Source organism: Sarcophilus harrisii, chromosome 2 (assembly GCF_902635505.1).
Source record: "Sarcophilus harrisii chromosome 2, mSarHar1.11, whole genome shotgun sequence".
NCBI classification, from domain to species: domain Eukaryota; kingdom Metazoa; phylum Chordata; class Mammalia; order Dasyuromorphia; family Dasyuridae; genus Sarcophilus; species Sarcophilus harrisii.
The window spans coordinates 321827426-321854451 of record NC_045427.1 but is presented as its reverse complement, the minus strand read 5'-3'; the positions used below and the strand labels follow the sequence as shown (position 1 = coordinate 321854451).

Below are 27026 nucleotides of genomic sequence, written 5' to 3'. Positions count from 1 at the left end.
CTTCTGAAGCCCTGACCACTCATTACATTTAGTTTTTAATTCTCTCAAAATTATTTTTCCTGTACAATGTTATTTTTGCTTTACAATTACTCCTGGTCCTGTTTACTTCATTTTGTATCAGTTCATATTAGTATTCCCAGATTTCTCTGAGTCTGTTCCTTTTGATATTTTTAATGGTACAATATTATTCTATTACACTAATATATTATAGATTGTCCAGTTAGGCACCCACTTTCTACTTCATCACTACAAAAATTAGATACAAATATTTTTGTACATATGAATCTGTTCTTTGAGAGATCAAAGTTGTGATATCTTTTGGTCAAAAGATGTGTACAACACTTTATAGGTTGGTGTGATTGAAATAATTCATAATTTTGTCAAAAGTACATTAGTGTCTGTTTTCCCACAGGCTCTTAAACAATTGTCCCTTTTTTTTTTTTTTTTGCCAATTTGGTGAATATGAGGTAGAAACTGAGAGTTGTTTTGTATCTTATATTAGTTATTTGGAAAATATTTTAAATATAGTTGCTAATAGCTTGAATTTTTTTTCTTTTGAAACTTCCTGTCTATATCTATTGACCATTTATCTGTTGGAGAATTGCTCTTGTTCCTATGTATTTGTATGAACTTTACACACATTGACTATTAGCTTCTTCCAAGAAATTTGCTACAAATATTTTTCTTGCTTTATTGTTCCCTCTGAATTCTACCTGCAGTGATTTTATTTGAGATTGTCCATTTTATCTTTTGTGATTATCTCTGTTCCTAATTTGGTAAAAGTATCTTCTCATATCCATTTTTGTAAAAAGGTGTTTTGCTTCTTTGCTCTTCTAATTTATTTATTATATGACTTTTAAAATTAGCTTCCATATCCTTTGGGAGTTTTCTATATAGTGTTAGAAATTGCAATAAACATAATCTTTTGCCAGACTGCTTTCCAGCTTTCCAATATTTTTTGTTGAACTGTGAGACCTTACCAAAGTAAGTGGTATTGTTTGTTTCTGGGTCTGGTGTACCTAATCTGTTCCATTGATCAACATTATTTTTTAACCAGTACCAAATTATTTTGATGGTTACTGCTTTGTAGTATAATTTAAGATGTAGTACTTCTAGTTCTACTTCTTTCATTCTCTTCCCTCCCCCAATTTTCCTTGAGATTTTAAATTTATGTTCCTTCAGATGACTTTTGTTAATATTTTGTTTAGACGGGAAGTTTTCAATTTTTCCCAAACAAAACCATGAAACTCTATGGCAATCTGTTGAAGCCTATGAAACCCTTCTGAGAATATTATTTTTAAATGCATAAAATAAAATACATAGCATTACAAAAGAAACCAATTACCTTGAAATATATTTATATATAATAAATACATATACATCTATATATATATGTGTATGTATTTATCATCTTTGTTCCCAGTGACCTTGAAATCTATCTACATAAAGACCCTCATAGCCCCCAAGCTAAGAATTCCTGGACCAGATTTACAAAAGAATCATTTGGTTTAGTACTTATTTTTATTAGAAATTGTTCTAATGTTTCTCCATTACGGATTTGTTATTGACTCTTGGCTTCAGATAGGTAAAATCTCCCTTTGCTTTTCCTTAGAATTTTTATCATGAATCAACGATGAATTTTATTGAAGGCTTATTTTGATTCTATTAATACAAATATGTATTTTAGGGGGGATGTGAAATACCCCTTTCTTTCTGCTAGGAACTTAGAGAGGTTATGTAGCTTATCTATTTCTGCAGAATTACTCATCCCTATGGGAGCATGGTTACTATATGGCTAATGTGGAAGACAGGAGAGTTGCTAAATAACTGCATAAAATCAAAAACATATTTTTCAGATTTGAGTCCAGCAAACTGTGAGAAAAACTCAAAACAAAATGTGGTCTTCTTAGGAGTTATGCCCACTGGCTTGCCCCCTTCCTTTCATGTCAGAAAATGTGTTATGGTTTTTCTTTCTTCCCAGGTATGTTTCCTTTAGCAGCAGCAACTGAAGAACCAGAGAGCAGCAGGAAGTTACATCACCTACTTAATGCTGTGACTGATGCATTGGTGTGGGTTATTGCAAAGAGTGGAATCTCCTCTCAGCAGCAGTCAATACGCCTGGCTAATCTTTTGATGCTTCTTTCTCATGTTAGGCATGCAAGGTACACATGTGGTAGTAAATGCTTTAATGGCTTTTTTGGGGGGGGAGGGAAATTTCAATAAAGAAATAAACAGTGTCGTGTCATCAGAAAGCACTGGATTCAGAGTTTAAAAAATAATCACTTAAGTTCAAATCTCAGTCCTGCCTTTTATGAATTGTGTGACCCTAAAGGAGTCGCTATTTGGGCTCTCTCTCTCTTTTTTTTTTTTTAAAGCTGAAACTGAGGAGATTGGGCAAATGTTCCTTCCACCCTTATCATTTTCTAATTCTGTGAATAAGCAAGCTTCAGTGTTTACTTAGGCAAAATTTCAGTAAAAGGGAGAAAGATACCCCGAATGAGAAAGTGGAACTTTGTTAGCATCTCTTTAACCAGTGATTTTTAAGATCCATGGCATGATCTTTCTGGTAGTAGTACTCACCATGCAACTTGTCCAGGTGGGAATTACCTGCCCCTAAAACTTTGCTAGAGATTCAAGTTTCATTCATTCTTGATCTTTGTGTGTGAGATGGACCTTTTCTGGTGAAGTCTATAGACTCCTCAGAATGATATATTTAAATGTGTAAAATAAATAAGAAACCAAAAAGGAAACCAATCATATAGAAATGTGATTTTATATATATGTGTGTGTGTGTGTGTGTGTAAAATTCATCTGCCCCAATCATTTGATGAAAGCCTAATGCTTGTACTTACCCATCCCCATGTCCCCCATTCCCCTCCCCCCTCCCTTGGTCCCTGAGCATACAAAAGCAAAGATAAAGTAACCCTTGTCCTCTAGGAGCTTACTTTCTAATGGGAGAGAGCCAATAAAAGGTGACCTAAAAAAGGAGTTTTTCAGTAAGTAGATGGATTATCACTCAGCTAGTAGAAATGCTAGTATTGATTTGATTATCATTCTCAGAAGAACAGCAAGAAATAGAGTTGAGGGAGAGGAAAGAGTGACTATCATGATAATTGAAGGAAAGAGACTTAAGAATAGTGACCAGTTGAGTGGGACAGGCTTTAGGGAAAGAAAAAAGAAAGAAATACAATTAATCTCTTACATCCTAGGAGGGTTAGAAAGACCTCTATCATGGTGTCCTCTAGTTTAAAAAGTGTACAATGCTTGTATTAAAAATTCACAGATTCATAGAATGCTAAGAGATTATCTAACTCAATTTCCTCATTTTACAGATAGAAAGCAAATGTTTAGGGAGGCAAAGTGATTTACCTAAAGTCAAACCAGAGAGGGGGAAAAAGTTTACATCGGGGGGCTAACTACTTGATGTTGCTGATGAGATGATGATGATGATGTTGATAAACATTTTAAGTCCACCATGTATCCATCACTTTAACTGATGGTCAAGGAAGATTATGGGGGTAGAGAGTAATATTTAAAATAATTTTTAAAAAATTTGTATGACATCAAAATTCTTTTATACACATTATATATGTGTGTATATATTTATATACTCACGTTTTATATATAAATTTATAATTTTATACATACATTATATATAATAATTTATATTTTATTTTTCCTCCAAAAACATGTTAACATTTTTAAGCATGAAAAAAGTTTTGAGTTCCAAATTCTATCCCTGCCTTCTTTTCTTCCTTTCCCCCTTCCCTGAAAGGGTAAGCAAGCCAATATATTTCATACATGAGCAATCATGTAAAACATTGAAAATTTTCCAAAGTCAGAGATTTGCAGGTAGATGATACAAACTATTTTAGAGGCAAAGAAACATGATTTCCATGCCTTTCCCTTTATTTCACAGGCATCACGATCTCCCTTTCCCTCCAGAAATCTAGTTTCTTTTTTTATGTTTCTCCCCCACAGTAACAAAGGTATGGAACACTTACTCAGCATGAAATGCAAAAATGTGGTCCCTGTCTACGACCTGCTCTTGGAGATGCTGAATGCCCACACGTTGAGGGGATATAAAAAGTCATCTGTCACTGTGTCAGAGTGTGATCCTGCAGAGCAGAGTGAGAGCAAGGAGGAAGGCCTCCGGGACCTGCAGTCTGAATGATGTCATCTTATCCAAGAGCTGGGCTGAAAACACAGAGGTGACTGAGATTTGAGCCAAAGTAGAGTCTTTTCTTGGTTGCCAGGTGTCTTGTGACGTTCATGGGAAATGAAGCTCTGAACGTGTAGACGCGTTCATCATCTATCTGTTCTTTGGTAGACAACTCAGTCCTCAGCTAGGTGACACTGATGATCTATTAAGGAGCACAACCATGATTTTTAGGGGCTGGGATAAGAAAACCATTGACTCCATGTTGCTAAAGAATAAACTGGAATGCTGGGTTTATATCTTTTGGGCTCTTGCAGGATCTCAGATCTAGCAACTCCCTGCCCCGTCTTACTCTGTCCCCCTTTAAAACTATGTACATAATTTTGTGATGAGTGATGAGAAAAGTAGCTGGGGAGTAGATAGAATGAGAATATCCCAGAGTTGGAAGGGACCTCAGAGACCTAGTATAAAACCCTTACCTGAAGTACTGTGATATAGGAAGAAAGAGTTCTATATTAGCAACCCAAGAATGACAATTGGAATTTGACATCCTTTTGTTCTTCTGAGCCTCAGACATCATGTCTATAAAATGAAAGTGGAGTAGATAAGCTCTGAAGTCCCTTCTAGCTCTAAATAAGTTATCCTTTCTTATAACTCCCTGGGCAAGTCACAATGTTTGCCTTATTTTCCTCATCTGTAAAAAGAGCTGGAGAAGGCAATACCCCCAGTATCTTTGCCAAGAAGACCCCAGAAAGGTCATGAAGAATCGAAAACGCCTGAAAAGATTTAACGACAACCAGTGAATGACATCCTTAACACAGTGGTCCCCTAAGTCACCAACCAGCCTTTAATGCTCTGGCAAAACAGTCTGAGCTTGAAGCTCTCTGTGTGACAGTACTGAGCACAGATGTTTCTGGATGTCTCTGGGACTGCAGGGAGGACCAGAAATTATATTCTCCCCCAGCTCCTTTTGTGGCTGCACTGACTTAGGCATTGGATAGAATGGATGCATGTCTCCAGTGCCTCAGTAATGAAGCCAAAGCCTCCCCCATGCTTTGTGATCACCTGCAAATTACAGCTAGGTGAATCTGTTCTGACCGTGTTTTTATTCTTTGATTTTTGGTAGCAATGTGAATTTTGACTACTGAAAAAACATTGTTCATCCTGATGTGAATATAATTTACTTTAGTAAACATAAGACTATGTAGCCCATTTGAACTGTTTTTATTTTCCTCTCTCTTTTGTAAATAAGTTTGATAGGCAGTGTTAAATTTTAGGTCAGGGCTTTAAGGTGGACGTGAAAAGAAATTGTAGGCAGTAGAACAGGGAGTTAGGAGCAGTGATGTTTCTTGAAACTCTTTGAGGGGCACAATGTGAACCATGTAAAAGGGTGAGCTGACTTTCTCCAACACTTGGGTCTTTCTCTTGTGCTCTTAACCCCTTACGTCTCCTTGAGTTTCCTGTGGGAGACAGGAGCAGCCTAGTTATAAGGTGCCAATGTGGGACATGAAATTGTGTCGAGGAGTTAAACAACAAATAAATATGGTTTTGTCATGGGACTGCTGAAGAACTGATAAATTCAGTTGATGGTTCAAGTTGTGATAAAGATTTTTACCAGATTTCCAAGTGTTTCCTCTTCCCAGAAGGAAGGAAAGAGTGAAATATTTTAAGGAAAAAACAACCACCTCACCCTACCTCCTCTCCCTCAATTCTTAAACTTAAAATTCTACTGGGGGATCCTAGGTGTGAAGGTCTGATTGCTTTTAGCTTTATATGCTTACCGTGATGAATTCTAATAACAAATGCATAGTATGCTGCAGAAACTCTTATTCTGAGGAATAGTTGCCAATCTTATGCACACTTCTTCACCACAAATCTTTTAACAACTGAAGATCTGATAATCTTGAAGGCACAATTGGTTGCAGCATAAAAGAATTGTTCATTTTAAGGAAGTTTGTGTGTGTGTGTGTTTTAATTGGAGTGTCTCTAATTCAGTTGTTTGCTTACCCTAGAATTTAATTATCGACAGGTAATGGAATAATAGGGTTGGAAAATGAAACAAATTTATTAGTGCCCCCTAAATGTAATTTTACTACATAACTAAGGGAAAACAGTCCTGAAATTGCTATATAATTCCATTTACAAATACCCAAAAAAGCATATTTTCTAAGAATACAATGAACTTATAATTTGAAGTCTATCTTTACTTTGCAGAGTTACTACTTTGGATAGTTACATCATCATATTTGATGAATTTGGCAATAGCATATTTTGAAAGTGTTTACAAGCAATGTATCTATGATGTGGGATTCAATATATTTATTGCTTTTGAGGGGGAAAAAAAAAGGCTAACCAATTTTCCTTAGGCTAGCTTATGTTGGGTGCCATACATTGATACCTAGAACACCCTGGGCTTTAGGTAGGTGGACTTATGCCAGGGAACTTTTGTAAAGAGAGTATTAATTCTTAAAATCATTTTACTTAGTACTTGGAATTGAAAACTGAAACAGAATCAGAAAATAGTCATGTATACTCAGAGGAATCTCAGTTGAATTGTAAAGCCAAGTGTGTTTGTATTCTGAAGAGATTTAAAAGTGTTTTATATGAGTCAGTCCTTTATGATCTTACTAGGATCTCATTTAGTGCAGAGATGAGTATAATTTTGGAGAACCAGAGGATCATTTCCAAGCTCTCCAAAAGGGTAGTTCTATACTTGATGTGGTGTCTCCCTCTACTGGAGTTAATATCTAGTGCTACATATGGGGAAAACTCTAATAAAGCCACCAAAACTTGATGGAATAAATTTGCCACTCTTAGAGCCTAGATATTTGTTTTTTTTGGAGCTCTAAAAAAGATAAAGTTTTTTTTTTTTTGAAAAATTAAGTTTTTATAAGGTTTATGATTTTTATATATGAATTGAATATAGGTTGATTGGGTGAACAGGCATAAATGAATTTCATTCTCAGAGGACTGTGGCCTAGGGCCAGATCATAGAATCATAGAACTAGAGCTCCAAAAGACTTAAAGTCATCTACTCCAACTAGATAAAGAAATTAAACTTGATTACTAAGGATATCCTAACTTTCATAAATGAGAAAACTGAGATAAAAATTGCTCTTTTTAAAAATTAAAAAAATTTAATTGTATATGTATATTTATTTTTAAAATATTTCCACATGAATCATATTGGGAGAGAAAAATCAGAACAAAAAGAAAACTCCATGAAAAAAACACCAAGAAAAAAATGGTGAAAATATGCTTCAATCTGCATTCAGTCTCCATACTTCTCTCTCTCTCTCTCTCTGAGATGATGGCATTTTCCATCCAAAGTTTATTGGAATTGCCTTGGATCACTGTATAGTTGAGAAGAGCCAGGTCTATCATAGTTGATTATCATACTATCTTGTTGCTCTGTACAATATTTTTCTGGTTCGGCTTGCTTCATTCAACATCAGTTCATGTAAATCTCTCCAGTCTTTTCTAAACTCAACCTAAAATTACTTTTTTTCTTTGGATCTCCTGAAAAGGGGATCTTCCTTTGAACCAAAGGAATAAACCTTTAAAGAATTCCACTGAACCACATAAGGGAGGTGTTAACATTTTCCACCATACCATACTATTTTTCAATGGGGGTCCACCTGGGCACTTCTTCTAAATACTGAACAGAATAGAGGAGTAAAATCTGAAGGCATCAGGTGTATGGTGCAGGTGTGGGGGGAGTGAATAGAAAGGAGGGGGAGAAGTCATACTTATATTATAAGTGTGGTATAGTGGGGGGGAAAAAGGCTGGTTTTAGAGTTAGAAGACTTGGATTTGAGTCCAAGCCTTGTCACTTAATTAACTATGTGGCTGCTTTCCTTTTTTGGACCTTAGTTTCTTCCTCTATGATATCTAAGATTCCTTCTGGCTCTGAGATTCCATGGGGTGATCAGTACTATTGGAGAGATTCTAGCATCGTTTGATCTAGGAATATATATTGATGAGATCCCAGGCCTACCTGAAGTATTATTGGCATCTTTATGAATTCCATAGTTGCTACCAGACAGATATAGCTTCCCTCTTTGAGTGTCTTTATCCAAAGGTAGTGAAAGTGAATGTGAAAATTCATCTAGACCCCTTATATTTACTGATTTCTTCACCTTTATTGTTACACCTTTCTTTTTTATTTTATTTGTATGGTGCATGAGGTTTGTAGGTCTCTTTAGCAGTTTTGACTCCAGGCATCATAGAACTAAGAATTTCTCACTTCAAATGCATTTAAGAGCAGTGCAAGTTTTTAGTTAGTGATGCTGTGTGTGTGTGTGTGCACACACACACACACATATTCATGAATACAACCAAATACATTGTTTTTAAATGAAGCCAACAGTTTTTTTTAAGATTGTTTGGGTATTTTTTAGGTAGTCCTAGAGAAAGGAAGTTGTTTTTAGGATTAGTTATACTTTATAAAAGATTTAAAATAAAAGTCCATTTGATAAGAAAGTGTTATATAATTTGATTTCATTTAAAAAGGAATGTTTTATATGAAACTTGGTCCTCTATATATTTTAATTCACCGACAAGAACAATGTAGACTAATGATGAAGTGTTAATAAATAACTAAGTGAGAAACATTTTAACCTATCTCCTGAGAGGGGAAAAATTCAAAGCATAAAATGAGAAATGTTTTTTTCTCTCTCCTTTTTCCTTTTCCTCAATATCTCCCCCCCTTCATCCTTCCTTTCCTTTTGCCTCTTACTCCCTTTCTTCCTTCTTCCTCCTTCCCCTCAAGAAACCAAGTCAAGATCTGAATCAGGATTTCTGACCCTAAATTGAGTGCTTTAGATAATCTGGTGTTTTAAAATTTTTTCATATATATCACATATGAAAATTTGTTTTGCTTGACTGTACATATGTGGGGGAAAAGAGAGATGGCAAATGTTTGCTGATTGAAAAAAAATTATGCAAAAACTCCACTAGATTATTTAAAATATTTAATTTAGGGTCAAAGTCTATCGTTCAAATATTGACTTTGCTCCTTATTAGCTGATTTTTTTTTTTTTTCCATCATCACTGAACTAACTTTCAGTTTTCCTCATTTGTGAGATGAAAGGATTGAATATGATGATCACCACTAAGGTCCCTTTTAAAATTCCATGGCTGAACTATATACTCACTGAATAGCTTGGTTGTTAAAAAAAAAAAATTATGGATTCATAGTGCCATAGAATTCTAGAACTAGAGCCAACTATAGAGGTCCTGTCTACCATCCACCATTCCCACTCCTTTCTTACAGGCAAAAAACTTGAGGCAGCAGAGTAAGGAAAGATTATGAGGATAGGAGCCAAAAGATGGAGGTTAAAATCCTAACTTTTCAAATGATGATGTGAATGATTGTGGGTCAATTACTTCACTTTCCTGGGTCTTACGTTCTTTATCTAAAAAATGAGGGGACTCTGCTAGCTGATCTTAAAGATTATTTCCAATGAAAAGACTTCAGGATTCTGATCCTCATGAAGAATATGTGTTGTTATGGAAGCATATTTAACATAGTATTGAATTTTAAGTCAAGATTAAAGGCTTAAAAAAAAAAAAAAAAGATTAAAGGCTTGAGCTTCTTCATATCTTCCACAGAGAGGAGAGAAGGGTGCAAGAAGAGTAAGACAGTAGATAGTAAGATCTTCCTCCAAATAATATATTATAGTCTTAAATATTTTTGTAGTGCCAAACCAAATAAGAGTTTGTGACGCTGAAATTTTCTTAAATATCAGGTGTAATGTTCTTGTTGGTTTTCTGGCGGTCTCGGAATAGCCTTCGTTTCAGTTCAGTAATCACCACGAGAATAGCCAGGGATAAAGTCTAAATTCTTTATTGTCTCCTTAGTTCTCACTTAGTTCTTACTTATGGACGTGTGTGTGTGTGTGTATGGACACACAACCAGTAAGTGTTAAATTTCTGAAGCTGGATTTTGAACTCAGGTCCTCCTGACTCCAGGACTAGTGATCTATGTATTATTTAGGCATAGATACAACAATGATGTCAAACTGAAATAAAAACAGGGGTTACTAAAGCCATATGGAAGGATTCTCATGGATTACATATTGTCTAAGAAATCCACATGTTATTATTTATGTTTTAAAACTTTCCCAATTATATATTAATCTAGTTTGAGTTGTACTAAGGAGTGTTGTAGGCTTCATGTTCTGTGTTTGACAGCCCTGGTCTATAATAGTAGACCATTGTGTTTAGCTTAGTATGATATATAGTAGAGAATTAAATACACACACACACACACACACACAGTTCCATCCAACCAAGACTTTTATTTGGAAAAAAAAAAAAGTACTTGAGAGAGAAGAGACTTGATATCGTTCTAAGAATATTATAGTGCCTAATAAAGGGGTCATACACCCTGTAGGCACTCATGAATATTAACTGAATAATCAAATTGAATGTTATTAACACTGAGGACTTTTGAAACAAGAAGTATATCTAGCTCTTGGAAAGTTTAATTTATAATTTCATTTACAAAAATGAAAGAAAAGGGGGAAGAAAAACATCCACCTAACTCATTGGAGGTGGGAAAGTTAATCTCATTCCCTGAAATAAATCTGTTTGAGAAGCTAGAATAATCCAGAGACAGGCACTGAGAGACTTTTTTTCCATAAAAAAAAAAATGCTTTCCTACATTCCATTATTTAATCTAGGTCTACCAGTTAAAAATTGTTAATATCTAATTGCTGAATTGTATTATGTTTTTATATAATGAGTCAGTGTAACACTTAGTAGAGAATTGTCTTTATAGCCAGGAACACCTGGGTTCAATCCTGTCTCTATGATTCCTGGCAAGTGATGACATCACAGAACTCTCATCATCTAAGGATACAAGTTGCAGAGAAATTGCCAACTCTACCAAAACTGATAGAGTTCCCTTATTGGGGTATTCTAAATTTTAATGAAATCATAGATCAAGTCAATGCACTTTCATATAAAAAAAAAAGTCTTAAAAAAACTGAGGATTTTTCTCTCCTGAAAAATATAAGTATAAACATAGAATTTTAAAAGGTTGGCCATCTTGTTCTCCCAGTATGCCCTATATTATCCATAATTATCTAATATTATTTACATTTTTCTCTTTAATAAAAAAAAATCCTTACCAAAAACACAAAAATCTTAACTTCCCTCCAAAAAACCCCAACAAACCTAATGCTCAAAACAGCCTTTGGTAAGTTTTGTTTCTTTGTTTAAAGGTACTTGTGTATTACCAATACTTTAAGAAGTAAACATATTGGATAAAAAACTTAAGACAAATAATTAATATTTAAGCAATTATGGAATTGCTAAGGAATTAAAAAACCCACCAAACTGCTCCCCAACATGTTACAAATGCCAGCTGATGGATCATTTGTTCCTTTTGACGTTGGTAGCTTCATCTGTCTTTCAAAGGACAATGATGTGGCTCCTATTTTTGAATTGCCCTTTCTGGGAGTTATCCACCTTCTTTAATCAATTCTTTACATTAATCAGATAAGAACCAAGTTTGTGCATTATTAATTTTTTTTTGGACTTGTGCCCGATTTACAATTGATGGAATAGCATATCAGTTTTCTACCTGCTAAGCTTTCTACCTTTATTGAAATAATCTACTGATTCACCAGAAGGTCATATTAATTTTTTGAAAGTTAATTCCCACAGTTCTTTACTTTAAAAAAAAAAAATTACTTTAAGCATTCATCACTAAATACAATTTTAATACAATCACTAGATACAATTCTAGACTTGCAGCATTTTAAAGTTTTTTTTTGGATACACATGTATATTCACATATACATATATGAATGCATGTATACATACATATTTATATGGCATATATTTCATATTTATGGTGCCTCCTCAGGCCTTCACATTTTGTCTTCTTTAATTTTTTCCTAACAGTGCTTGACGCACCTAACTGAAAGACATTTCTACAAAGAAAGAAAAATACACTTTTCCTAGAATTATTTTTTTGTCAGTGAGTTTTTATCTCAAAAGCTGGGGTCTTTGGGTTTATCAAACACTAGATTACCATGATCAATTGCCACTGTGTCTTATGTAACCAAGTCTATTCTGCTGATCTACTACTTTATTTCTTAGCCAATATCAATCTGCTAGAAAAGAAAAATACAAAGTTCTGCAAAAAAAAAAAAAAAAAAAAAAAATAGCCATGTATAGTTATAGAAACATTTAGAGTTGGAAGAGATTTTTCAGGCCATCGAATTCAACCCTCTCATTTTATAGATGAAGAAACTGAACCCTACAAATGTTGTCAACAGCCCGAGGTCACATTGGGAATATCTCGGGCAATAGTTGAATTTGGCTTTTTCTGACTTCGTTATCTTGCTGCCTTAAATTCTAAAACAGAACAGTAGTCACTTCTGAAATAGAAAAAGGTGTAGGTATGTTTAAATTATAGAATCAAATTAGGGTTGTAAGTGGCTAGCCACAGATTAGAATTAGAGAGTGATGTTGGAGAAATCTCAATGGTCATGTCATCCAACTCCCCACTTTTACAAATAAAACTGAATATATTGACTCCCAAGCCACTCTTTGTACCACAGGACAATTTATTTTTCTGAGATTCTTTTACCTGAGCTGAATTTAGAGTTCCACAGAGAAATGCTTGGCTAACTGCAACTCCCACTTCCATCACTAGATTGCCTCTCAAAAATATTCTTATCTCTGTTATCTAAGAAGAAATGTATGACTTAAAAATGGAAATAATGATGAAATAGGAAAGAAAAATGGTTTTTTCCTTCATAATTTGAGGGGGGGAGAGGTAGAGAATAAAGATGTCCCTTTTTCTCATCCACATTAACAAGTACATATTAAATACCTATACCAAGTGTCATGCACTTACTAGACACAGGAGGTACAAGTACAAGAAGGGAACAATGAGCTCATTTGTTTCTCATAGTGAGCCAACACGTAATTATGGAGGATATAAATACTTAAAATGTATGCACATCCACACCCCACACATCCCCTAAAGTCAGTAAAAACAAACAGATACAATAAAAACAAAGTTTGGTGGAAAAGCACTGAGTCATTGGAGAGACTGGGAAATGTTTCTTGAGGATAGGTGCCTCCATAATAAATTGAAGAAAGGGATTCTGTGAGATGGATGTGGAGAACATTCTAGGGATAAGGGAATGACTTCAAACTATAGGTGAGCAGGGAGATAACTCACACTTAGATGAACAGCATAATCATTGGCAGGTTGTCTAAAATTCTTCAAAATTTTTGTGAGGTTCATGTATATTTTGCTATCCCCCCACCATGAGATGTAAAGCATGGTCTATAATGTATAGTAATACATACACTGTATTTTCCTTTTGTGGTGAATCTCTGATTCTTTTGCAGCTCAGCTTCCTTCCATTCCTTTAGGAAGAGGATCTCTTTGCCTTCTGATCCAGACTTCTTCGTCTCACATGTTCTATTCCCCTTCTCCTCAGAAGCCATCTTGTATGATGCCATTTTATTTTCTTCACAGCTCATTGGCAGGAATGACAAGCTTGTCATTATCAGCGTTCACATACACTTGCAGATAAATTTGCAAGTACTGTATAATTCTCCCCCCCCCCCCCCCAATATTAGGTTTTCTAAACTGTTATAATAGTACATGTGAGTGTCTGAGTCTAAGATATCAGCATTTAGCGTAATGCCTGGCACAAAATGGACACTTAATGGTGAATGCTTTATTTATGCTTTTGTACCTTTCAAAAAAAGTAAAAGTAATTGGTGTTTACTTCCACTGAAACTTTTAAGACAGGACTTTTCTTTACACATGATTCTTTTGTTGTACAAAAGTCAGTGATTTCGCTGCTTCCCATTCCTGTGCATAGTACTTTTTCCTCTCTGTTCTTTTGAATGTATTGCTATTATAAAATGAGGCATGATATCATATAAATTAAATAAAATGTTTTTCATACTTTTTTTTTTTTGGTTTGGTTTTTGAAAAAATTGTTGGGACTTTTTAGGTTGATGTTTTCTAGTAAACAAATTTAGGTTGGGTGTGTTGACACATCTGTTTGTGCGGTGAATGGCTTGAGTTCAGTGCTAAGCTCCCCAATGGTCAAAGCCAAGTGGGTATCCATATTAAGTCTTGAGTACCAATAGAGTGATTCCTTGGGAGGGGAAAGGGGATGTGTATGTTAGGGGACCTCCACAGGCCCAGGGTAGAAGCAAAGCAGGTCTATTTTCTCTTGCTAATTAGCAGAGTGATCAGGGACCTTTAAGTGGTCACTATACTTCCAGCTTAGGTGATACAGGAGACTTAGCTTAAAATAGAAAAAAGAAAATTCAGCATACTATGTGGACCCTCAGAACATTTATATTGCCTTAGTTTTTTTTTTTTTTTTTTTTTTTATGGCAGATAATGCCTCATAAATGGAGCTGTATTTACATGTTTGGCCAGCAGGACAACATTTCTAATGAGCTGTAGAATACACAAAGCATTATGATGACCTTATCAATTCATAGCTCCAGTACTGTGGCATACGATACTTAGGAATTCATTATTAGAGGGAAAAGACTACTTTCCTTCCTCAAATTAGGACCAGTGTTTACAATACAACTTTGATTAGCATTACTGGAATTGATGGTATAAGAACTTGTAAGAAGAGACTATAATAAACACATTGAAAGAGGGGGGGAAAAAGGTGGAGAAACAAACAAATGAATAATATTTGTGTTTGGAATTCAGTCATATACATATACCCTACTTAATTCTTGGTTCTAAACCTTCAATTCTCTTCCTACCTGAATAGTGAAAGTGTAATAGAAATAGCTTGTAGATTTATATTTCTCTTAGAAAATCTAACTATCATTTTATAGATGAGTAAACTGAGTCCCAGAATAGGTTGAGACTTTACCAAGCTGGGATTTGACTGCAGTGCCTCTTCCAAACAGGTAATCAATTGACCAGGACAATCCATTCATAGGTACCTGAAAACTGATGGGTCTTCATTCTAATTAGAGTATGAATGTGAAATGACTAGAAATAATGTTATAATGCTAATCACCAAATTTTTATTTTTCCTTACCTTTAATTTAACTGCCACCCATACAGTCATTGCAAGGTCTTAAAGTGGATTTTAAAGACTATCATGTAATATGTGGAACCTTTCCCACAGGGTCATTATTTTCTCTCCTCTTGCTTAGTGGCAAGATGCCATTAAATAATTTGGATACTATAACTTTGGTCATAAGATGTAACAACTTCTTAATAGAGAGGAAGATGGAGGTCTCCGGTTTTCAGAATAATGAGAAGGTAAGAACTAGATTAAGTTTACTACCGTGATCTTTTAGTTTCGTTAAAAAAAAAAAAAAAAAAAAAAAAATTGTATGTGGGAGCTATGTGTATATGGGAAAACAACCAGTCTATGTTCCAGGCTTTTTAAGTTTCTTGGATTATTATAATCATCAGTGAATAAAAGATTATTTTAAAGACTATAAAAATATACTTTGAGATAGTTCTTGAATTTTTGGAGGGCCATTTTGGAAGCTTTTGGTAAAAGCTTTTTTTTTTTTTTATTATATCACATCACCTCAGCAATTTTGATAAAACTGTAATGAAGGTAAATTGCAGACTGAAATTTCCTTTGGCCCTTTAGAACTCTTCAAATCTTCAACCTTATATAAGATGCTTAATGGTAGCTGTACTCACATGTTAGCAGCTTAACTGAATTCAGTCATGTGGACATTTGAAATGGGGAATTTGATTCCTGTGGGAAGATATAAATTTCAGGATATGAAAATACTAAGATTCCAATGAGTAATTAAATATTCTGTTGGCAGTATCCCAAAATATAGGGAGGAAAAGGTATTGTTTGATAGGTATTTATTCTCTTAAATCCTTGACCTGGCAAAAAGGTCTTACAAAATAGGGCTGAAATAACTCTCATACTTATCTCTTCTTTGCAAGTATGATACCAACCAATTATACTCTGGTAAGCATTTAAACACTAGCTCTCTGGGGAGCAAAAATGCATGATATTGTATTATTACACATTTAATGTGTATTATTAAAATTAGCACATAGTAGACACTACATAAATGATCCTTCCTCTATTAAGAGTGTTAGAGAAAATATTAATCTAGATAATCAACGGAACAAATCAAGTCTTGATGGGTAAATTTTCTTTCTTTCTTACTTTTTTTTTTTAAATATAACTGAGGCAATTGGAGTTAACCGACTTGCCCAGGGTCACTCAGATAGGAAATGTTAAGTGTCTGAGGTCAGATTTGAACTCAGGTCCTCCTGACTCCAGGGCTGGTGCTCTACCCACTGTGCCTCCTAGCTGCCCCATGTTTGCTAATTTCCAAGGAGTAAATGACCACACCGAAAAATTATCATGTGGCTTGCTACATGCTGAGTTGGCCTCCAGATATCATCTAGTTTCTTCAAAAAACACTTTTCTCACAAGAAGCTGTGAGTGAAGGTGTCACTCAATTTCTATAGGTTCAGAGAGATGGGAGAATTGTCCCAGATCATCCAAGCTTTGCATTATGTATCAAATTTGTGTTTACAGCTTCTCAGTCTCCTGAGAACTCAACACAGTGTTTTGCCAACACTCCGTGGTCAATAAACACATACTACTTGAATGAGTGTGTTTCTGCTATTTTTAGAATGATGAAAGAGAGCCTTTGACAAGATGGGGACAACCCTGGATTTGAACAGGCTAAACAGAACATACTCTGGTAGGTTAGCGTACCAAGGTAGAAAGGCCTATCATTCAGATCTTGTGACTTCCTGCTGCCAGAGGATCACCTGCTTACGTTTGGAAAGTAGAAGCACCTGCTTTGGGTATCCAGGATGTTTAAAAGAAAAAAAAAAGTACAAAATGAATCTCGGTCATATGTAGCCTATTCCCATGCTGGTAGGGAGGATGATGGAATGGCAGCAGAGGGAGTAGCAAGTGCTAAAGAATCATAAATTTTACTGTGTTGCTACTTTTAATGTGCAGACTTTGTATTCCCTGTTGTCACTATGTGGTTTAACGACTTTAATGCACTAAAAAGACATGGACAAGACTACTACAAGATGAGAGATGTGGATGGGTACCAACCAGCAAAAACCTAGTTCCATTGATATACTGAAAGAGCCACTGTAATCAAGGCTGTTCAGCACTTAGAAGTTTTTACTCCACAGAGGACTCAATCACACATTAGTAGATTAAACTTACAAAATTCAGTGTTGCAAAGAAGGCAGATTTTTTATTAAGAAAAAACAACACACTGGAAGAGCACATGCCACAACTACATTCGTGTTTCTGTACCAACCCAATCGACTATACATTTTAACAAAAAATGAAGACAAAAACCCTGCAGCATCACTTTATAAAATGTGAAAAGTCTTATAAAGTTAACTTATAAAAAACATAGCAGTCTGTCTTTTGGCATTTACTGTACATTAGTCAAAAGCTCAAGCTAAAGCCCAGATTTTTAAAAAAATCGAAGTTTACATTATTCATTTGTATTCATACAGTAGTTTAGAGAAATAATTTCAAAAAATATGCACAATATGAAACCACATCCATGCAACAGAATAATTTTTTTAAAAAAAAACTTTTCTAACTACTTATAAAAAAAGACAAATACAAGACACTTTACATTTAGAACTGACTAATATCAAATTTCATTGTATCTGGTTATCCAGCAATTTTGTGCTAAACATTTCAAATGTGATTGTGTCTATCAGTTTTATCACAAAGTGTGCATGAGAGGTTTTGAACCCTTACGGGACATTTTATTCCCTAAGCTATTTACTTTTACCATACATACATACATACTGTAGTGAATACTACTGTTCAATAACTGTTGGCTACACAGGATAACTACTTTTCCCTTCTGTAAACTCATCTTATGAGTTTTAGAAATAGAGAGTCAGCATCCACAAAAATGCTGGGCTCTTCTGCACACAGTTTTAGAAAGCTAAACGTGAACAGAAACCACTGAGTTTTGTCAGAGCAACGAAAGTCTCATACAGAAGAACTGGTGCTCTGAAGTCTGACCCAATCCTCTTCCCAGTGGAAGAATGTCATATGACATAATACCTCCCTTGAACTGTGTGTCACTTGCCATGAAGCACACATCCATCCCGTCATAGTGGCTCTATTATTCCCCAGAGAGATAGACCCCAGTTCATGGCATGTGAACATTAGTTGATGGTACCTAATGGAAAAGCTACTTACATTAGAATTGCAAGCACTAGGGGTCCCAAGGCTTGAGCACCCATGCTGAATGTATTGGTACTGGATGCGCCCAAGCACGCATCCACTCTATGTTGGTGGGGGCCCATTAGTATACCTCAGCATAGGATAAAATGATCGGGCAAAATTGTTGGCTTGAGTGCAACTGTAGTCTTCTTCCGAAGAAGGGATCATGCAAGCCAGAAGCAATAAGAGGAGGAAAAACAATTGGAGGGGTAGGGCTGCTCTAAACACTCGGTAAAGGAAGGAGCGTGGCCTGGAGCTGATCACAGTTGAGGCAGGGTCAGAGAGATGTTCCACTCTGTAAATAAAACATGATGATTGATTAGCAATAAGGTTCAAAGAACAGAACACCCCAAATTTTGAGTTCTAAAAGTTTTTTTTTTTTTTTTTTAAAGGTGCTGACCCAAGTTAGTCTTAGCCACATAACTTCCTGCTTTTATGTTTTAATGAGATTGGAATCATAGAATTCCATCGAAGGGAGGAAAAAAATGCTAAGAATAGCAATAGAGCCATAATTTACAAGGAATTATAAACATTAAGAGCACAGAATACTAAAGTGGAGGAAGTGTCAAATCATACACAAGTTTCAGTTTTTGCATTGACAGTTAGTTATTGGTGGGTAGAGAAAAGAATGAGAGAGAATATAGATTTCCCAAGTCAATTAATTGGAATGAGATCATTCTACCTGCTGTTTTTCTTGTTCTTTTCTTCTGTAATTCTCTCTGCTTCAACCTGTTGGGATGAAAAGAATCTAATTAATAAGTTGAAGACACTTTAGTCAAAGTATAGAACTGGAGGGATTTGAAATGGAAGCAAACCTATATGATTACTTTTCTCTTCAATGTATATTAAGAAAGAGAGGAGTTCAATTTGAAGAAAAGAATGGATTTTTTTCACCCTAGAAATGGCTGTGGCATAAAGATAACAGGCATCAATAAATTATGTTTTTAAAAATAAATGAGAAATATTGAAAGCTTTTTCACTTTTCATTTTTTGACAAAATTCCATCTGAAAATACATTCAATACTATGTTTCAGCACTTCAATTAGTTTTTTGTTTGTTTTTTGCTGAGGCTATTGGGATTAAGTGACTTGCCCATGGTAACACAGCTAGGAAGTGTTAAGTATCGTTAAGTATCTGAAGTCAAATTTGAACTCAAGTTCTCCTGACTTCAGGGATGATGCTCAATCCACTGTGCCTCCTAGCTGTCACACTTCAATTAGTTTTTGAAGGACTTATTTTTTCCCCCTAAGTCTTTCCAGTTTGCTCCAAAAACAAAGCATAGAGTTAGGAATTGATTAGTGAACCTGTTAATTTGATTGGCATGTGTACAATCTAACTTTCTCAGCAGCACCTGCCAAATGAGTAATAATGTAATAATCTGAAAATTTGACTGTTCAAAACAAAATAGCTTTCATGATGGTCTCTAAGGCCCTTTCTGCCTCTAAATCTAAGACATTATAACTTGGACCACGGGACTAGACATACTAGATGACTGCTATCTGAAGGGATGCTCTGGGGAAGAGACATTACGCTTATTCTCCTTGACTCCAAAGGACAGAACTAAGACTATGTATGGATTGGGTTTCATTAACTTCTTTGCAATTAGATCTAAGAATGAAATGAGCTGTAATACTGTGTGTTTCACAGAACTTGTAAGTAGGAAGGCTTCCTAAGGCTCTGTCATAAAGGTAACATTTAGTAATACAAATTCTATTATCAAAGAAAAGGTTTTTCTTTTACCGTCTCTTGTGCAGTAGGCATGGACTTCAATGATAGATGATGGTCACTACTGTCTACGTCATCAAAAGCTGTCAATGTTGTATCCTCATCCTGAAATCCAGAAAGCAAGCTTGAGTGGGAAGAACTTCCAGTAAATATATAACTCAATACAAGTGTGAACCCAGTATAAATGCTAAAACACAAATGGCTAAAGCATTTTGGGGACACAATTTGGGGAAGAAGACTTAGTGACAAAATCTTCCTCCTCCCTGGTCACAAAGAATGTGGACTGAATCCACTTCAATGCAGTCATGATCTCACAATTGCACGCCCAGAAGGGGCGAAATCCACCTCTCCCTTCTCCTTATGTGCCACTTTTTTTTTTCCAGTTCCTTTCCATAAATCCTTCACAGAGGAAGTAATACTAATGCTCTAAAAAGTCTTTGTTTTATCATTTATTGGAGGTCAGTGCAATACATTGGGGTCATCACTGGCCCACCATCTCTCCTAATCATGAATTAGGAAGTCCTCATACTGTATCTCACCTATAAATTATGCCTAGTAGTATGACAACCTTCCACTTTGCAAAGCTGAAATTATTGTATATAAATGTAAATATAAACCATCATTCATCATCATTATTCAAAAGCATAACTCGACTCCAAAAGGAAATCTACTGTAATAAAAAAGACTATAGCTTCTTAGCTCTCTTAAGTAGAAAACCTGAAAGCCCTTGACAGAGGAAGCTGTAGTTTGGGGCAGGGCTGATTTTCCTAAAACTACCCTGGATGCTACTTTATTTCTCAGAAGTCAGTCAGCTGATATGTACAGAGGGATGAAGACTATTTCTGCATGTATCTATTTTCCATGGGTGCATGATTAGTGATTTAAAGTAGTGTGGAGCAGAATTTTTACTCCTTTAGATCAGACTTAGGCTCAGCCAATCATTGTAGATATTATACAATATATTTATATTTATTCTGGGCAATTGCAAGTGTCCTTTGGAGTAAATACTTTAGAACATGTCTTACAGAGTACCATTTTTTCCTTTACCAGTTTATCCCTAAGCCCTGATGCCATTCTTTGTGAACCTCACTTCCCCTTTTATAGTAGCCAAAACAGGTCCACATAAGATGGCTGAGTCCAGTCTAGATTTGGAAGTAAGCAAGATCAAATCTTGTTTCAGTTTCCCTATTTGTAAAACGAGGATAACAATGGTAGTTAAATTATAGGGTTGTTCTGAAGACATGAGATATCAGGCAAAGTACTTTTGCAAACTATTAAGTGGTAAATAAATGCCAAGTGTTCTATGTGACAGACTGATATGAATACAAAGAATGAACTTGTAACGATGGATACATTGGGATTCCTAGACATAAAAGCTACCCTGAAAGTTAATTCTGAAAGCCTCCAAAAGAGTTTCCCAATTTTGTTTCCCTGGGAGTAATAGCATCCCCTTTATATCCCATCCTCTTTGTTCAAATCCTTTTGCCAAGCAGCCATACAACTAAGCCACTTAGCATGTACTCTGACCATCAACAGGTTTCTATTCCCTTGAGGAAGAAGACTTAGTGACAAGTGTTCTAGATGACTAAGTGAGAGGAGAGTTAGAATCAAATCTTAATTCTAGAACATACTTATAGGGCACAGTCTAGTCCTTTAACTTTTGGAGTTTCCGTTTAGTACTTGATAAAAGACCAACCTTTATAGTATCTCCCTCCCAGGGTTATGGTAAAGAAAATATTTATAAACCTTCAAATGCTCTATGATTGTGAGCTTTTACTCTAATTAGGTGACCTGGGGACTATAAAAAGTCCATTTATCTTACTTCATCTTTCTATAATCACTTCAATTTCCCAATTGGGAAATACTTCCATTAACTCTTGTTGCTCTTTCTGTTTTTCTTCCATGTATTGATTAATGTTGATTTTTAAACACTTAGCATTCATTTTGGTTTTTTTAAATTAAAGTTTCTTATTTTTTTTTATTAAAGCTTTTTATTTTCAAAACATATACATGGATGATTTTTCAACATTGATCCTTGAATAACCTTGTGTTCCAAATTTTCCCCTCCTTCCCCTCCCCCTAGATAGCAAGTAATCCAATATATGTTATACATTAGCATTCACTTTGAACAAAATAGACCAAGACTTTTTCTCTGAATCTCTACATATTATGTTGAATCTCTCTTTACAGAATAAATTGACTCACCTGGCTTCCTCGTAAAGATTCTAAATCTTGGGAAACTTGATCCAGTAACTGGTTGAGTTTCTTCCCAATGACATGAATCTTTTCATCAGCTTCAATATAATCTTCTCCACCTCTTTTAGCAAGCAAGTATTTTGAGATCTCCTGGAGAGAACTTACTTGAAGCTGATGCTCCAACAATTCCTTTTCTAGTTGCTAAAAATAAACAAAAACTGAAAGATGTAAAGGGAGAGCAGTTTATCTGACAGAGTAACAGGGAGGAAAGGATGGGAAGAGAGGCTACCATTCCTTTTTATATCTTTTTATTTTTAAAACATTTGCATAGTTTTCAACATTCATCCTTGCAAAATTTTTTCTCCCTCTCTTCTCCTAGATGGCAAGGAATTCAATGTTAAACATTTGAGTCTACCATTTCTGCATATAAAAATGTTAGAACCATATTTTCTAAAGTAGTACTATCCTCCCAAAAAGATACTCCCATTCATTTTAAATGTAAATTACTAATATTCTAGTGTCCTGCATATTAGTAGGAGTTTCATAAATGTTTGCATTCAATTAGTATACTAATTTTGGTTTGTGTTTGTAAGTACACACACGTATATTCTTATATAGAATATAAACATTGATCTTCTGAGCTTTCTAAAGATAAAACCGTTTTCTCTCAGGCAAATAGGTTGGCAGGCAATTTTTCTTGTCTATTTAGATGCTTTAAACTTTAATTTCCTCAAGAGTCTCAGGAACCATTTAATTTTTGGTAGATTCTACTATAGTCTTATAAACTATTTAGAACTCAGAGATATTAAATGGAGATCTTGAAAGAAAACATTGTGCATAGATAGATGACCTTACATGTAACACATTCAAGAAATATAGAGGAAAGTCCATCAAGCTGGTTTGATTGCAAGAAGAACTGCTTGATTTCATGGAGAAGATTCAAAAACAGTAAGCCATCTCAAAAAAAAAAAAAAAAAAAGTTTAAAAATGTCATTATAGGCCTTCATGTTTGTAGCTGAAAAGTATAAGTGAAAGATTTCACCTCAGCCTTTTGCTAGTGAATTAGTCAGAGACCAAGAAAATTTTTGGCAACCAGATTTCTGACAAAGGTGATGCTGCAAATTAAAACTGAAGGGTGTTTGGCAAGAGAACCTGAAAGAAAACTACTAGATGACGCTGATCCATGCAATCCTGATCTCAAGCTACTGAGCAATGACTATCTCAAATTTACCCCCAAACAAAAACCAAAATGCTATGTCTATTAAAATCATCTAGCTAACATTGTAGTATCTTCCATTTCCTGAACTGGATGAATTGGAACACTAACTAGAGTATTAAAGTAAGTGATGAAAATCCTTTCATTGCTGGGCAGGAAACTCATGAAATGTATATCTATTGTTCCTCTCTTATTAAGCATCAGGTAGTCTTAGTCTTATTATATCCTATCAGTCTCTTTGAGGAATAAAGGAAAAGTTACTACAGTTAAAAGAATAGAGTATTGTACCATAAAGTAATACTCTCAGGGTAACCACCCAAAGCATGCTGCAAGGGCCTGGAAAGCAATTCAGAATCTTTATGTGAGGACCCTTTATTAAGCAATAGCAAGCTAAAATGATCAATTTGTTTTATTATCATGTTTTTTGGCAGACTACTCAGAACCAAGTTAATAACCAGACCCCAACAGAAAAAGCACTTTTAAATGAAGTACAAACAAAGCTTTTTCACCAAATTCTAAATACCTCACAAGAGGTAAACAGTCCAGTGTTGGTACATTTGTGCCACAAAATACTATAAAGTAATAAAGACCAACAGGAATACAAAGAAATCTGAAAAAAACTTTTAAGAAATGTAAACGGGGGGAGGGGGGAGGAGAGAAGGGTGAAAAGGAGAACTAGAAAAATTGGGTGTGAAAGATATGGAAAGGTGAAAGATAATGAATCGAGAAAGAATTCTGATAAGGATTTAGAGGGAATGTCTGCCAGGGGAACAAATACAAGTCTTAGCTATAATTTACATTTTAAAACTAAATACTGGAAAAAAAAAATGTAAATAGTTACCATACATACAAAATTCAGTTGTTTTAAGTTGATTATTTCAAAAGAAAGAAAGGAAGGAAGGAAGGAAAGAAGGAAGAAAAGAAGGAAAGAAAGAGAAAGAGAGAAAGAAATGTACCATTAGCTCTTTTTGACATTCCAAGATGGTATGGGGATCTGCATTTGGATCCGTCACTTGGGCCTTACATCTCCGATTTTCTGCACTTGCTAGCCACAATAAGAGGGTCTGACTTAACTGATGAAAGTCCTGAGGGTAAACAAACAAACAGGCTCATAAATCTCCACAGCAGAAGAAAACAAAGTACCTATTGATAGGGAGAATGATGGGCTAAACAAATTGTGGTATATGTAAGGAAATATTGCTGCTATATAGAAATAAAAATCTTGTGGGAAGTTACACACACACACACAAATGTAGATACATATATATTTCTGTCATCACAGAATTTTAAAGCAGGCCTCTCAGCAGCCAGTCCATACTACACCAAAAACTGATCCCTACAAATGGTCATCTTAAGCATCTGTCTTCAGGACTTTTAAAGAAGAGTGTACCTGTATAGGCAGTTTTGCCCTGTAGCACACCAAGCCTAAATTTGTTTCTTTGCAACTTCTACTTCTGGGGTAAAAAAGAATAAATCTAATGGCTTCTTCCTTAGGCTAAATCTTTCAAATACTTGAAAACATCTCTGCACCCCTTATCGAATTTCATTGCCTTAGATCTGACTAATGCTTGGCTTGATTAATTCTTTGGGGATCTTGGTCTCTGTCTTCTAGAATATCAGCTGTCCTATCCAGTGATCCATTATATACAAATCCAATTGGCAATGCCATCTATATTTTTTTTCAGTCAATAATTAAAAACAAAACAAAACAAAACAAAAAACCAAGATAAGGCCAAGCACAGATTTCTGAGGTTCTCAACTAAAGATCTGCAAAGTTGACACTGAACTTTTAACAAACCATTAAGATTATTCCACCAGTTCCAAATGTACTTAATTGTATTACTGTCTTGGGCCACATCTCTTCAGCTTTTCTACAAGAAGAATGTGAGATACCTTACCAATTTTTTTTAATTATCTTTTTTGAGTAAAAAAAACAAAAAACAAATTCAAACTAAATAGCCCAGTCCAGAAAGCAAGAAAAGCAAAAGGGTGGGAGTAGGGGTGTAGTGAGGGGAAGAGAAGCAAAGAGGTAAAGCAGATTGACCCTGACGATAATAGTGCTCTCAACTCAGAAAGCTAAATATCTTCAATTAGTGTGTGATGGTTACTTTTGGAACAATAGGATTAAATAATGAAGCACCCACCTAATAAAAATATTGGCTTTATGGGCTTAAAAAAAGTTCCATTCAATGCGGCTGTGGAAGCAGATCTGTTGGCACTGGCTATGAAGCCTCAGGGACTATTTAGTCCAACTTATTTGAATGACAACTGAGAAAGATATTTAAAAGGCTTCAAAAGAGATATGTCCAGGCTGGACAGCCAGTAAGCAGTAAAGCTACTATTTGAATGCAGGTCTTTCCAGTCTTTAAATTCTTTCTAATACATCAGTGGCAATGCTCTGGGTCTCTGGAGTTCTTTGTATACGAAGGACAAGCCCCATGACAAACGAGAATAGTTAAATCTATCTACTGGAAAATACTGACCCTTCACTTGGGCTGGGTGAAGGAGGGATGGAGGTCAGAACCAGTGGCTTTAGAAGCATGCCATGCTTTCCTTGGGAACTCCTGCAGCACATCACGGTTGCAAATATTACAAAGCCTACTGCTTATTACCTTGAGCACCTTAACTGCTAAAATGCTGCAAAAACCTGCTCATTAATAGCCATGCACTTGTGTGAGAAAACAAGGCCACAGTACAACATGTACTGGGACCCTCTCAACTGGTCGTGTACCTGGCATTGCATGAGGGAATGCCGCAAGCTCTCTCTCCAGCTGTCCAACAAATGATTTGCCTTTTCCCAGAGCAAATTCAGCTGCCGGAGTCTGTTCTGGAGTTCTTTTGATTCAGTGTTATCTGGCTGCTGGAATTTCTTGCTGCTCAAGTTGATGGAGACCACTAATGCCTTGTAGTTATCAAAGGCTTTTAGAATATCCTGACAGTGGAAAGGTGAGAAGGAGTAAAGAAAAAAACAGTTTAAGGCCCTCCCAGGGGAAGAGTAGTGCTGGTGCTCTCTTTGAAAGTTAACAGGAAAGAGATCTGCCAAGTCCCTCATCCCCACCCCCATGGAGACAGATATGGGCACTTCCACCTCCCCCTCAGGACTGGTCGAAAACAGTCAGGTGAGGAGCAAGCCTGGAGAGGTCATGAAAACGGGCAGGGATCTCCAGCCAGTGAGAGCTGTGATGCAAATCAGCCTCTCCCAAGCCTTAAAGGGAGTTAGTAATAATAGATCAAGCTGACCTCCAGCTCTGCTTTCCAGTTAGAAGCCCTAATGAAACTTTTCTGACGGACTAGAAAATGCCTGTGTATGAACACACACACATGTATGTGTACATATGTAAAGATATCTATATAGATATATGTCATTTCCACTAAGCCTATAAAACATTATCACCTCACTTCATAAATAGGGAACTCTGCTATTTAACTATGTATGACATCTTTATTAAATCTATGAAATATCATCTATATTACATTTTTACTAACCTTATTAAAT

General features: G+C 35.5%; 2 protein-coding genes across 3 annotated transcripts in view; one reads left to right on the top strand and one right to left on the bottom strand.

Annotated features, from left to right (window-relative positions):
* ESR2 (estrogen receptor 2) overlaps positions 1–7275 on the top strand; it is an 85812-nt gene extending 78537 nt beyond the window's left edge. The window contains exons 8-9 of the mRNA XM_003756342.2: positions 1982–2162; positions 3982–7275. Coding sequence (XP_003756390.1) covers positions 1982–2162; positions 3982–4174 — 374 coding nt within the window. The 3' untranslated portion in view covers positions 4175–7275. The remainder of the gene's footprint in view (positions 1–1981; positions 2163–3981) is intronic.
* Positions 7276–17365: 10090 nt separating this feature from the next.
* Positions 17366–27026, bottom strand: part of SYNE2 (spectrin repeat containing nuclear envelope protein 2) — a 297544-nt gene continuing 287883 nt past the window's right edge. Inside the window, exons 50-55 of one of the 2 annotated variants that reach the window (XM_031952701.1) lie at positions 26262–26462; positions 24487–24615; positions 22324–22515; positions 20134–20223; positions 19076–19122; positions 17366–18688 (exon numbers count right to left, since the gene is read on the bottom strand). In XM_031952701.1, coding sequence (XP_031808561.1) covers positions 18457–18688; positions 19076–19122; positions 20134–20223; positions 22324–22515; positions 24487–24615; positions 26262–26462 — 891 coding nt within the window. In that variant the 3' untranslated portion in view covers positions 17366–18456. The remainder of the gene's footprint in view (positions 18689–19075; positions 19123–20133; positions 20224–22323; positions 22516–24486; positions 24616–26261; positions 26463–27026) is intronic. The other variant, XM_023502825.2, reaches the window with a different exon arrangement.